General features: G+C 35.8%; 1 protein-coding gene and 1 long non-coding RNA gene across 2 annotated transcripts in view; one reads left to right on the forward strand and one right to left on the reverse strand.

The window, feature by feature from the left end:
* Positions 1-15,402, reverse strand: part of LOC143921219 (uncharacterized) — a 542,666-nt gene that overhangs the window by 175,373 nt on the left and 351,891 nt on the right. The window lies entirely within an intron of this gene.
* LOC143922366 (uncharacterized) lies at positions 7,690-8,916 on the forward strand. Its single transcript, XM_077445589.1, has 4 exons — positions 7,690-7,742; positions 7,794-8,013; positions 8,263-8,479; positions 8,569-8,916. The coding sequence occupies exons 1-4, from the start codon at positions 7,690-7,692 to the stop codon at positions 8,751-8,753; spliced, it is 675 nt and encodes a 224-aa protein (XP_077301715.1). The 3' UTR covers positions 8,754-8,916.

Consider the following 15,402-nt stretch of genomic DNA (forward strand, 5'->3'; position numbering starts at 1 on the left):
GGTCTTTGGTTTTCACGGGTGTGCGCCGCACACCTAGCACACACCCAATATACGCCACTGGGGTCCATACCACACTCTCTGGTCTGGAGCATGAAGGCCCAACTCAGCCAGGATAGACGGACAGGAGATACAGCCTCTAAATATGGAAAACAAGAACTTGATGAGGGCAACACTCCTCCTGTGGTCAAGAGAAGTGTAGCCGACCATACCCATGACGAATTTTGATGGAAATAAGTATGGGTAAATCCCATATTGCTCCTTATAAAGCAGTCTGAGAAATCGTCTTTGGGCAAGTTCAAGCTTCACAGATAGAGACTTAGTGTAAGGATTCCAGATTATAGAGGCGTATTCCAAGATACTCCTAACTAGAGCATTGTACAGCAATCTCAAAACAGCGGGATTATGGTAGTGTCGAGAATTACGAAAGACAAACCCAAGCATTCGTGAGGCAGAGGAACACACAGAGTCGATATGAACAGAGAAATTTAGGTCACTCTAGAATGCAACTTCAAGATCAACAGTTGAATCCATCCAGTTCAATAAAAAGTTACCAACAAGATATAGAAAGGTACGATCGGGGGTGGATCTGGATCTGGAGTAACACATAACCTTGCACTTGGAGACATTAAGAGGCAAGCAGTTGGTTAACGACCAATCATGAAGAGCATTAAGATCATATTGTAAAAGCTCACAAGAACTATTAAAACTGTTAAATTATTCTTTGCTGTTAAGGATGAGAGGCAAGCCTCTCTCCTTCAAGCGGATATTAACGCTGTTTTAGAGTTCAGTTCCAGTTTAGGGCTTGAACTGAATACTAGTAAATGTGCCATTATGAGTTATAGACGTGCGAATTTGCTCTATTATCACGGATATTCCATTGGATCCGTGTTGTTGACGCGTGTGGAATCTATGGTCGACTTGGGTATCACTTTTGATCCTCAATTCACCTTTCACAACCACATCAAGACAGTCGCTGACGTTTCCTTTTTGTCAACTTGGATTTGTCATGAGATACGCTAGGTTATTCTCCAGCCCCTTGTCTTCTCGCTTGCTTTTCAACTCGCTTGTTAGAGGTAAGCTAGAGTATAATGCGATTGTGTGGAATCCGCATAAAGCAAACTACTCTCTAATTATCGAAAAAGTGCAAAAAGCATTTCTTCGTTTTCTATATAAGAAAGAGTATGGGTACTACCCATATCTCTATCCTACTCCTTTCCTTTTGGGCACGCTTGGGTATAATTCCCTTGAACTTCGGAGAAACTTCTCGTTCATTCGTTTCGTTCTCCAGCTACTGCGTGGTAATACGTCATGCCCGTTGTTGCTGGAGCAGTTGGGACTTTATGTCCCTAATAACTATGTGTGTGGTAGACATCATCATTTGATGGCTGTACCTCCTGCCCGCACAGTTATTTTTCGAATGGCTCCTATACCAAGAGCTATTCGACTTCTCAATGAAATCGTTGCTGCCGTCCCTGAATGCGATATTTTCCACCTAGGTGAGCGTAGGTTATCGGATATTATTTTAACATATTTATCTGGTGACCTGAGCTCATCATTACTTTCTTAATTTGAATGTGATGTATGAGTGGAATCTTAATCTACTCTCTTCATTTGAGCCTCGCTGTGATTTTATTTTTATTTATATTTTGTTTTATTTTATTTTACTTTTGTAACGCGACGTTCTCCCGAGTGTCCCTTCAGTTGGTAGCGGTAGTAATCTTTAGGGTGGCACCAGTTACTTTACCGTGCCAACACCATACCCCTCTCGAGAAGTATCGAGAGCAGCTCTCTCTACATCCAGCCGTCAGCCGGGACAGACCTACCTCCAGCATCTCCGCCGAGCGTCTTCAGAGACGCCCAGAGATCGCCATCTTGTGTCCACACGAGGCAGTACGGAGTTTGTCTCCTGCCTCCCCCCTCCCGCTGCTGTGACCCGACCAGCGGTGCTTCAACGAGAAGACGACCGCAGAGCCAGTTTCCCGAGCACGAGGAAGCTGTTATCAACGCAGACGACTTGCAGTCAGGAACCTCCCCGACTATATACATATATATATATATATATATATATATATAACTATCCCAAGGTTAGTCCACGTTTCTACATAACTCGACTCTTGGAAGAATAACGACGTATAACGCCCTCTACACGACGCGCGTAAATCTGTTCGTCACACTTTTTCTTTTTCTTCCTCTTTATGTACTATTTCTCTTTTGTTCAATATGAAACTAAGAATGTGATTTTTGATAATTACACGTTTGTACACTTATTCTTTTTCTTATTTATTATTTTTATTTTTATTTTTTCATTTTATCATGTTTTTCTATTTTTGCTTTTTATTTTATGTATTTTATTTTTTATTTTTCTGTTTTTCATCATCAAATGTAGGCCATTGTGGCGCAATAGGTTCTTCAAAACTATGAAATAAATAAATATTAATTGCGACACTAAAAATAATGAAATATTTTTACTATGAAGATTTGAATAATTTATTGAGACTATTTCAATAATCATTTTTTCTTGTCCTGTTCTTATCGACCCAATCAATATTTATACACCACATGTAAGTCAACGTATTTCCTGCATGAAATGTATGACTTGTAATGACTTGAATGTAAATGTTTGAATTGAATCAGCCTTTAATTTCTCGGCAACTATAAATTTAAGATCACGATATTGTTTATGCATATTTGCGATCATATTTTTTCACTAATTGGTATTAAATAATTGTTTATACCTATATTTAATTACCAGGCTGTCTAATTAATCTTTTCCGTGTACAAAATCAGCTCTGCTTCTTCGGGAAATCGCATTTCTACATGACCACAGAGTAATCGGATGAATCTCAAAATCGCAGTTGTGTTTATATCGCTGCTATTTAATGATAATATGTTTTAACATCTTCGCTACAATAAACTATCTCACCTAAATAATAATATCTTAGTTTATTATTTTTTGCTTTTGTAAATTGAGTGTTCTTTTATATTACTTCATTGAAAATATGTGCACATTGATGATAGTTCACCCAAATCATCATTCAAAATCGATTCAATCATGTGAATCATTAAGCATTTTAAAGCAATAAGGATCAAAAAGTCACCCTCTTAAGAAATGCGGTTAAACGAATATTTTTTCATAATTATAATAATAGACCTATGTAGTTAGATATTTTGAATAATATTTTCAAATGATGATTTTACTCGAAAAATTTTAATATTTGTATAAACTATTTAATGCAGATTTATCACGAGTATTTATGAAAACATTAAAAAGATCCTAACGTCGAGAACAAGATTTAAAAAAAAATAATTTAGGATTTGTCTTACCTGCCCATGCATTCAAGACGTGACTTCCGGAATGTGTATGTATGTATTATGTCCCTAGTTAAAATATATTTTCCCTATCCTTATGACGAATTTGTAGTCCAATTGGTTCAATTGGATATATTTAATTATACAGGCGAAAATACAATTTCACAAGCATTCCTTAGTAATTTTATAAATTTTGACAGTTGAGTGGTAACAGTGTTGCCACTTTTCCAATATCATTCACTAGGAAGAAAATGACAAGGAAGAAACGTTAACGATGATTGATTGATCATCGAAATAAGAACAGATTTTACTTTTGTAAATGGTTTACTTTGTTTCGGCGTCCTGTCAATTATGATGAAATAAATCAATCCTTATTCATAATCATAAATTGAGATTTTGGTAAGGAAGCATAATGAGAATTTTATACTTACTCTACTGTGGATATTCTGCATGGATATTCGTCTACTTTTGGGTACACTTTGTAAGAGATATAATTAAAAGCATCAGGATGAAAATAATACGATAGTGTTATTTTTTTGTAAATTCAATTTTATTTACATTTATAAAAGCAAAAAATCATTTCTGAACAATTAACGGTGAAAATATAATGAAAAACATAAGATTACAAATAATACGAAATTGTACTTTTTTTTAGACAAATTCAATTTTATTAACAAATATAAATGTAAAACATCAAGTAAAATTGGACACACAGGATACACACATACAAATGCGATCAAACTCACATCACATTTACAAAATATAAATTCAAAACCCATTACAAATAAAAGGTAAATTGCAAACGCTATTTTTACTTGAAATTAAATAGGTTACGCTCTTTTGCAAATTTTATTTTTATTTATTTATTTAAATTAATCATGCACAATCGTCTTCCAGATTGCTCCAAAGAAACTAGTGGACTACACAGTTTAAGATATGTACAAAAATTATAGTAAAAACATGATTATTATACATGTTTACAATTAACATATATGTAGATTGCCATCAAACCCATACCAAATAAATTTGCTTTATATTTTGAAAAAAATCATTCATGCTGTTTTTCAAATGGAATGAACTCTACCTCAAACACATAAATAAGAGATACACACACGTATATATTCATACATAAATACAACAAGAAAAATCGTACACACCTACGTGTAAATTTAATTAGTGGAAAATGTACAGGTCTTTAAAGTTCCATTTGCAGACGAATACAACTCTTTATATACGTAGGTATATTTGTTCACATCTATTAACCACAAAATCTTCATACAAGTATAATATATAATATGTATATTATAAAGAATTTGTTTGGTGAGTAGTTGGGAAATAAATTTGTGGTCAAGCGAAGGTTTTGGTACAAATGTTGTGTCACTATGACCCAGTATGACAAAAACTACATACAAATATTACATATACAAATGATAATATAAGAGGCATGGCGACCGCAACTCCATCACTGATCTTATTCACAATGGCAATGTTTAACTGATATTCTCTTTTTTTCTTCATAAACATATTATTCAACATTAAATCTATGAATGTAATGTAGTTTAAAATGAAGTGAAAACTGTTTGGCAACAGTTCCATAACATTAAATAAATACTGTAACGCGACGTTCCCCCATCGTCCCATAGGGCAACACTCGCCTTTTATTTCGAGTGGCCACCCAGGGAAAAGCCAGGGGGAGACGGGGCCCAGAGATCTATCACCCTCCATGCTGAAGAACCGCCGCGAGGTCGAGTGTAGCATCACTCCCTCCCCTGAGTTCCAGCACAACGTCCCCTGCATTCCTCGCGCCGTTTCCGGAGAAACCTCAGCCGTGAGAGGAACGAGAAGACGACCGCAGAGCCAGCTTCCCGAGCACGAGGAAGCTGTTATCAACAAAGACGACTTGCAGTCAGGAACCTCCCCGACTATATACATATATATAACTATACATATATATATATATATAACTATCCACATAACGTTTCTACATAACCCGACCCTTGGAAGAATAACGACGTATAACGCCCTCTACATCACGCGCGCGTAAACCCGTTCGCCACAATACGTTTGGTAAAAGCTCCATAACATATGTATAAAAAAGGTTACGTAAACGGCTACGAGGAGCGAAAACCACCATACAATACACTCAATCATTGGGTTATTATGGTTGAAGCTGGTTCATCTTTGCCAGGATTAATGAATAATGTGTTGTTTCTTTTATATGAATACCTATGTATGTTTTATACACCAGAAACACTTGGCAAAGTTAGAGAACGCCATATTATTTATGGGTGAGAGAAAAGAACGCCCCACAAAATACACAAACAAAGAAAATAAAGAAAACTATTGTAAGATCATTCTAAGAAATAAATTTTACCGCCTAATCGCCAATAAAATACCTTTATGTCAAGACAAATCCAAGTTGACGAAAGGAAACGTCAGCGAAATTAGATCACGTGTATTGTACTGAAACAAGACCGTACAATCAAGGTGCTCGTTTGACAGCCTACGAACAAGTTCACGAAAAAATTCCTTCTACTTTAATTGTAGATAGTATGGTGGCGGCATTAATGAAAACGAGGAATATTACAGCCGTAATCGTGGGAGCTGATAGGGTGGCAGCTAATGGTGATACAGCCAATAAAATCGGTATTCATCAAATTGCCGTGCTTGCAAAGCATCACTCGGTGCCATTTTACGTAGCCGCTCCTTTGACCTCAATACATATGTCAATTGTAAGCGGAGATCATATAAAAACAGGTGAAAAACCTGAAAAAGAAATGACCCACATCGGAGAACATAGAATCCTGCTGCATTAATAGCTGGAATAATCACTGAAAAAGGATTGTTTCTTCCACAAAATTTACAGGATACTGTTAGTCTTCTAAAAAAGACTGAATAATTATATCCAAAGGATGTTCAGTTTGAGTACACATCGTTACAATTTATATTATTAAAATATATTTAATGTTATAGTCGTACATAAATGAAAGTTTGTTTTTATATATGTACATACATACCTATATTTTATAATAGATAATTCGTTTTTGATGGTTTTTGATCTTTCCAGTGATATGTTAAACAAGACAAATCATCTTAATCAGTATAAAAACAAAGCTCTGCATCCATCGCAAGAGAATAATCTTACGAATAATTCAAGTCAAATACAGCACGAATGTACACATGCGAAACTCGAAACGAGTATCGCCGTATGAATTAGCCAGTAAAGATATTATAAAAAGTCTAACTGAATCAACGTGCCGTGAAAACCACCATAAAATGCACTCCATGACTGCCGTACTCTTAAAGTGAAGTAATCTTCCTTTTTTCAAATAAGTGACTCGTATCCATTGACATAAAAAAACATACACTTGAAACAAATATTTGGTTTCATTTGGCAGAAAGGTAACGAAAATGGGGCAAACCTCAGGACACGTCTACGATGACGTGCCGCAACTCCCTCTTCTGCGGTGGAAGGAGGCGGGCTTAAAAATCTAAGCTGGTCGGCCTAATTTCCGTTGGTCAAGTGTCCAGATTGGAGATTGTAATTATGACCATTTATTTAACATCGATTGTAGATTTGTAACCATTACAATCGCTCATAGGTTGTAATGGTTACAAAGAAAGGAATTCACTGTGGGTGACTAGCTAATATGAATAAACACTATTCGAAAATGTGGATTCAACCCCCACTCCCACCCTGTGCGTCGGTAAACGTAGCGACCTGAAGAGTGGATATGGATGGAAATCAGATCACGATTTTCAGTCACTGAACCAAAAGGGGGAAAGAAGCCAATAACAATCTTGTGGAAATGGTATATGGAGGCGAAAACAAGGTTACTAACAAAACCCTGTGGGAATTACATGGAAGTTTAAGAATTAGTAATTGTAGATAGACGATTTCGAAAATGCATTACCTGAAACATCTGAAATACAGCGAAATCTTTCACTTAATTATAAAATCAGTCAAATGACAAGACCCGCAAGTTTGATTACATATTTCCAACAAAAACACCAAAAGATTTATTAAAAATTACAGACCGCCAAAGAAATATTCAACGCTCTTATTCAAGTTACAATAACGTCTTGGCAACCATTAAACCAAATATTAGGTATAATGATTTTCATACATCCGATGGATTTTCATACACTCCGGTGGAAGTTATATCCAAAAGAGACTACAACGTGATGTACGAAGACGACATGATATGGCAAGACGATCCTTCTATCGCAGCTTGAATACGATTTTTTTTTAAATATTTTTAATTTAAATTGCAAAGTAATTTAGATCAGCGTACTACAGATCTATGTATATTGTGTGAGAAGCGATCTGGGTAACTTGCTACATGCATCAAAAGAATATTAAGAGAGAAAAGGTCTCAAATGTCGAGTCCTAACTCCGGTGTCGCCGATGCTAGCCATGTCTTGCAGAAAATGTAATGCTCTGCGGAATACTAATATGAATGAAGAAAATTAGACTTTTAAAGTATGTATGCAGAACCTTCGAACTCGGACACGTTCAACTATGACGCGTTGGCTTCGACCGATTTCGTTTTCATGCGATGGAAGGGACATTTTCTAGTACCCGATCACACAATTAAGGATATAACTGGTGCTTCGTTTGCACGATTTTATTACATATGTATTCAAAAGTCGGCAGTTAGATGGAAGGTGTGGCAAACAGTCACCCGACAACCAAAAATTCAAGTAATGTAGCTAGGTTATCCAGGAACGAGTGGTGCTTATTTTAAGGACCGGATCACAGTTCCATTCGAGTTAGCAGAAATTTATACAGAAAAATTAGTCCACATGCTGTACTCGTTCATGGATTATAAACGATAGAGAATGAGATTCCTTAAAAATGACAATGCGCGATAAGATACCATCGAGCGCATAAAATAAGTATTTCGAATGCCACAATTTGCAGATATTTTCAAGACGATCCTTCTATCGCAGCTTGAATACGACCTTTTTTTAAATATTTTTAATTTAGATGCATACTCGCGTGATGTTGGATACGTCGTTTTAGTTCCTGATAGTGCTGTTTTAATTTCAGGGGGAGCTCGACCACCACCCCCCGCTACTCCTACGGAGAGACCTGCTCCTTCACCTATGGCACCTCCTTCTACGCCTGATCATCCTCCTACACCTACTGCTCAACAAAGTGATCATGGTGAGCTTAAATTTTAGATTTGTCAAATATGCAGCCTCTTTTTCACAACCGTTCCATTGAATATAAATATTTTGTCATTACTTATTCAGAAGCAGATGGTAATTCCAATCCAGCTAATGCACCTGTCGGATCATGTATAAGTGAAAGTGTTGGAAATGATGATGAAGAGGGTAATGCTCCATGTATCGTTGTGTACCTGATTGAACCGTGTTTGGGTGGTGATCGTCGTATCGCTTGTCTTGCTATGCTACGTTCCGACAACCGAACCAACTAGAAATTCGACTATTTCATGATATGTCAAATATAAATTTGGTCACGTTCAAATTTGTTGTGACTGATTTTCTTTATTATGGAACTAATTATTCAATGGATAAAAGTTAATGAAAATCCTATGCATGTGATGATCGCAAAGATAATGAATTCTATGTAAACGATATAAAAAAAAATTAAAAAAACATTTATTTTAATTTTATATAGTTGTGTGCAAAGTTTATTCACATACATTTTTTCAGTAACAAAATCACCGTTTCATAATTCGCACAAGCCACCGCTATTTGCAGTCGGATAAGTTGTAAAAAAGAACCAATCACACAAAATCACCAACAAACTGATTTTGCAGGCGACCCTAGTCCAACTATTATAATATCGCGTATGCAAAATATTTGTATAATATAGTAAAACTCACTATAGTTTAGAGAATAATTCGTCAAAATGACTTTCGTGTTGAAACACGCAACATTAAACTTTCCGACCAAAATATTAACGATGATCTAGGTCGTCTATCTCTGTGCAGTAATAGAAATTGCATAGACGATGACGACGTTTATGACGATTGTTACATTGAGCCGTCAAATATATTCGAACCGAGTATTGCGAGAAGATTAGTTGAAGCCGATTATACATATGTATACCGTCCCCATGTTCGGTATATAATCTACATCTTTCGATGAATGATTCAACGCGTTCTAGTTTGTGATTTGAAGGTTGTCTCTCGTGCCGTCGATTCGATTAGACATGTAAATGTGTCGACAAAAAAAAATTACCTTGACTATTAATGATACATTATATCACAATCAAAGATGGAGTAATGGTGTCAATAGACAATAAATAAAAAGTAATTAAAGTAATAAAGGTGGCCACCGCAACACCATCACTTTGGGATTTAAATGCTACTCCCTACAATCCAGAGGCTAGCAAAAATAGCGACGTACTTTTAATACCCATGGGGCAAAACATTTAGAAAGGAGAGCTTTCCGACAAGAAAAAAGGCGGAACATATGTACATATGTAATTGCAGAGCGGAGCGTGACAACCGAACCATCGTAGAAAGTGCCAGGACCATACATAGATATATGTATATAGAATAACATAAGTTATTCTATAATAAGTTCTTCTATATCTATGGCCAGGACGATACTTCTTACTAAAGACCTGTCAGAGAACCATATGAGGCATGGGTTGGAAAAGCTTCAGACCTAAATTGCAACCGGTGAAGAGGTTCCCCAAAGTGTCGTAATAACAACTCGACAACAATACTAATTGCCAAATGATGCCATAGTTTACTGTAAGTTTAATCAGCTTTATAAGATCGAGCCAATAACGCCGAGTATGTGGGAGAACATTTTGAAAAATGTTCCGTAGTTGTGTGTCTGTGGCTTTTAAAAATTCCTGCTGCTGGTGAAGCAAATATTAAAATTGGTAGCCCAACAATTAGGACGTCCAGAAGGACGAATCATATTTTCCACCAATGTAACAGCGAAAAAAGAACATGTGCGACGAGCACAGTTAGCTGATGTGTGTTTAGACACTCGCCTTTGTAATGGACATACACACAACTACGCAGTATGGATGGTCTCTAGACTGGTACAACTGTCGAGTCAAAGATTCCTTAAAAATGACAATGCGCGATAAGATACCGTCGAGCGGATAGAAAAAGGATTTCGAATGCCACAATTTGCAGATATTTTTTGTCTTGCAAAGTAACACTTTTCATACGTCTAGTTGTCAGCGGTTTAGTTTTGGCAGTACGACGCAGAAAATTCAGGAAAAAGTTACATCCAGAAGAGACTACAACGTGATGTACGAAGACGTCATGATAGGTCGCAGCTTGAATACGATTTTTTTTAAATATTTTTAATTTAGATGTAAAGTAATTTAGATCAGCGTGCTACATGCATCAAAAGAATATTAAGAGAGAAAAGGTCTCAAATGTCGAGTCCTGACTCCGGTGTCGCCGATGCTAGCCATGTCTTGCAAAAAATGGAATGCTCTGTATACATAAATACATAAATAAAGAAAATTAGACTTTTAAAGTATGTATGCAGAACCTTCAAACTCGGACACGTTCAACTATGACGCGTTGGCTTCGACCGATTTCGTTTTCATGCGATGGAAGGGACATTTTCTGGTACCCGATCACACAATTAAGGATATAAATGGTGCTTCGTTTGCACGATTTTATTACATATGTTTTCAAAAGTCGGCAGTTACCATTAAAGGATATTATTAATATACCATTAAAGGATATATAAAATGAGTAAACAGACAATGGCTCTGCATCCTTGGACCCAAACTGGCTAACGAACTATAGGGTAGGTATAAAAATATTTCTACAGGCATATTTTAAAAGTTTCTAGTAATAAAACTCATTTATTATACAAAACTACTGTCATAAATAATACAAGAAATGTAAAACTCATAATTTAGTTCGATTTGGTAATTATGTTGGTTTGAAATAATTGAATTTAGTGACTATATTCGAAAAATGTAATCCCAAATAAACATCATGTTATTATGGTTACAATTAGAGACAAACAGATAGTCCCAAAATAACTGAGCATAATATTTAGTTTTTATCTAAAAAAAAAATTGCCTATTTTTGGATAAAATGAAGTCACCAATTTGATATTCGACATAAATTAATAATATGAACAACTAAAATTAAAAAAAAAAAAAAAAAAAAAAATTCCATCCCAGAGTAGACTAGTGGTGAAGAGAAATTCCATTAAGAGTGCAAAGTGTTAAACATGTGTGTTCGTCACAAAGAAAATTCAATGTGATGAAAATAAAAAAAAAATTATTAAATTTTATAAACCGGAAGTGGGATATTTTTCCTCGTAGAAAGGTGAAAAATGTTGTGCCCACTACTCTGTCCACACCCCTGAACGTATTAAGCTGAAAATTTATATTTCTATCCTTTATGTACTAACTTTGAGCTGGTAGGGTTTTGGTCAGAATTTGTAGACCGGAATCAGTATTTTTTTTTCTTTTAAAACAATATTTCATTATTTTATTTTGACCTGTAAAATTATTTTTATTTTCTTGATATTTAATGAGTATAATACTGATAGTGATTTTTAGTAATAAAAAAAATTTGAACAAAATCTGACAACCGGAAGTAGTTTTGTGGAAGTTTCCATACATTTGCGCTCAATTTGTATCGCTATCATAGTCATCAGTTCAATATCGAATTTTGTTTTGTAACCTTCTTATATGTCCTCAAATATATAGATAAAGTCATGGGTTGGTCACACCCGAATTTTTTTTTATCTAAACGTACTAACTCAAGCGGTAATTGCAATTTAAATGCTTTCGTTATGTATATGGTTGTATCGCGTAATATGTAAGGTGCAAGAGAGACGACATGTAGTCTGTGAGGTGGCCGAACACCAAATTCGGTTGGAAATCGCACGGCACGGTCAGTAGCGGTGAATATACGACGCTGAGCTGCCCCACTCGCCCACAGGTACGTTCTTATTGTAGCTAATTAGCCCTTTCAATCAGTTGGTTGCGCCATTCATTGCAGGCCGATTCCGATTCCGCGACGCCATTCTTCATTTTTCCGGCTTTCCCGCATCGGTAGCCGTTTCGTTCGGCAATATCGACGCGCTTTCGTTCTTTGCGCAAACGATGGCCAAGGCCGTGGACGCGCGTGCCATTTTCTGTCGCGCGGTCACTTCGTTTTAAGTACGACCATATACGTAATGGTAATGACCATATATGTACTATGGTTTGTGCAGCACAAGAAAAATATCGAGCCTAATGCGAATCTTGCGAGCTCGGGAACACTGTTGCATTCGTCGGCTTGCCTGTATGAACATGTATGAACATATGTATGAACCGACCTTGGAATCGCGTCTCGTCTTTTTCGATTGAGCCGTGCGGTGCGGCCTTTCCGTGTCATTTGCGTGTTTCGCAGCCTCTTTGGACGAATGTTCACGTTGGGCCGTCTCGCTATCAATATTATCACGCGATCCATGTATCAGTGATAGTGTCAGTATCACGATTAAAGGGCGGACCGGAAGCGTGCTTTTTCCAGGAATCAGGGCATTTTGGGTCTATTTAGAAATTAAGAGTCCAAAAAAATGAACGGCACGCTTCCGGTCCTACCTCTAATCATGATGATCAATACTAGAATCACGATCCGAGTTAATAGTCGTTCCATCAGCACCAAAATGGCGGCTCGACGTCCCCTTGCATTGCGTTGCTTTGCGATTCGTCGCGAAACTGTTTGCCGCCCTCTCCATTAGCATACAATGTATGTGTGACCATTTTTTTCATCGTTACAATTCAATAAATTTACATATACAGTATACTCTCAATCATCCGGGTGCGGATAATCCGTGCTTGAAAAATATTAATTTAAAAATTAAATTATTTTTTTTATATGATTATGAGACCCACCGATTGATTGCAACCATAAACACGCGTGTTATTTGAAACAAATGATGTCACGCAGATTCACTTAAAAAGTTTTTTTTATAGGACGATTCATCATCAACCAGCGATTTAAATTTATTTCATACTTCCAAAATAACATTTGATTATAATTGCACTTTTAAATTTTGATTCGTGCATTTTTGAAAATTCTATTTATTTTTTACCCTTGATTTTTAGCGTGATGGAAAGAAGAAAATTTTGTTATATGGGGGGGAAGACATTTTTTTTTAGCCCTGGGTGGGAGCCCCCTCTGACTCCTGGCAAGCACTGGTTTCAGTCCCAGTCCGCCACTGTTTCCGGGAATAAAAATTCGTTCGGTTCGTTCAAAATTGCCATTTTTGCCCATATCTACTAAGGGCTGACGAGAGGGGGGGAGGCGGAAAAAAGTTTCAGGGCCCGAGTTCACTCTTTTTCGAGTGCTACTACATACATAGTTAGTATATAGTACATTATAAGTTTCAAAATATCACACTGATTAAATGAAAATATCGTAAATGAAAATTATGTCGAATATATTTTTGTTAGTTATAGTCGAATTGAATTTAAATATGCACAACTTTCCAAACACCATATGGATATACATATTTGATAAATATTTAGACTACATAGATTGGGTGAATTTTTTTGTCCACTGCTACGGCGAGCGGCCACGCTTACAATGTGTACATGTGTTGGTAAAAGTGTTAGCCGAGCGCGGCCTCGGCTGAAGTCGGGCGCACTCGGCTAACGGCGTTCGGCTCTCGGCCGAGCTCGGCGAAGAAGGGGGGAGGGGGGGGGGGACTTATGCAACATCTTGACGCCAACGTTCCGTCCAAGCTCTAAGGTGTCTCACACGCGCGCACACCTTAGAGGGAACGCTTTCATGGAACCATCCACACGCACGATATCTACTACCGATGTTTCCATATCCAGTTGCTATTTAGGAACTGGATATGGAATTCGTATTATCGTATTATTACTAGAGGTAGGATAGTCACAGTGCTATCCATTGTTCCATTTTGTAAATCCTTTGTAAAAAAAGGTTCGGCAAACCTTTAACAATGCATTTACAACCTTTGAACAATACGCGGCACCTTCTGGGTCCGGTGACTAATTATTACCAATGTGCTTTATTGCGGGTATAAATTATTTTCACACGATAAAAATTAACAAACACATCAATTTGATTAATTTGTAGGTATTTTGTTTAGAAACCCTTTGAACAGACGAAGAACACAATATATGTACAAGATTTTCGTACAAACTTTCTTATGGTACATACTTATCATTTAATGTAATGCTGAGATTCTTATTTTCATATTTATCACAATATGTACATTATTTTTAGATTAACCATGCTTAATAGTTACCTTAACTTACATATACATATGTATGTAAAAGTCCTGATGAATGTTTGATTCTGCGATAAATGACAATGTAAAGTTTCCCATAGACATCACATAAGATTAACCAAACATTTCACGGACGTAATAAATGCTTTAAACATGGCTTATCTAATAGTAAACATTTTATTAAGTTTATTTGAACAGTTTTATTTTATTTAAATTTATGTGAATATGCATTTGTTATTAATTTATCAAATTTAATGTCACGGATTCTACCACCTTACAAACCTTACATTTATTTATTTATTTATTTGGAAAACTTACAGTTTATTAAGTTACATAGATTGATAGTAAAAAAACATAATTATGTTAAGTAAACCATTAATAATTTTCACATATAGGTAAAAAAAGAAAAGCTTAAACATTTAAAATAAGAAACAAAAATGATAATAGAGTAAGATAGTTAGAGAAAAATAAAAAAGAAAAAAATATATATAACAGTATAATAAAAATATCAAAATAATAAGAATAATAATATGATAAAAATTATGAAATAATAAAAATAATATAATTTATAACAAAAAACAAAAAGACAAAATAAATACATCAAAATAAAAATTCATAATCACAATCGTAAATTTTCAATAAAATTAATCATCGAAAAACAAGTTTGCAATAATCACTCTATCTTGTATAGCATTAATATTAAATAAGTCAAACATAGAAATTGCAGAAGTTAGTGTGTTGACGGTGGAGCTTACACGCCAGATGAATGAGCTTCTTCCATAATTAGAAAAAGTATTAGGTATGTAAAGGAGCTCATTACATCTAGTCATTCTATTTGGCACACGCAATGATAGTCTGCTCAATAATTGAGGA

Source organism: Arctopsyche grandis, chromosome 2 (genome assembly GCF_051622035.1).
Source record: "Arctopsyche grandis isolate Sample6627 chromosome 2, ASM5162203v2, whole genome shotgun sequence".
Taxonomy (NCBI): Eukaryota; Metazoa; Arthropoda; class Insecta; order Trichoptera; family Hydropsychidae; genus Arctopsyche; species Arctopsyche grandis.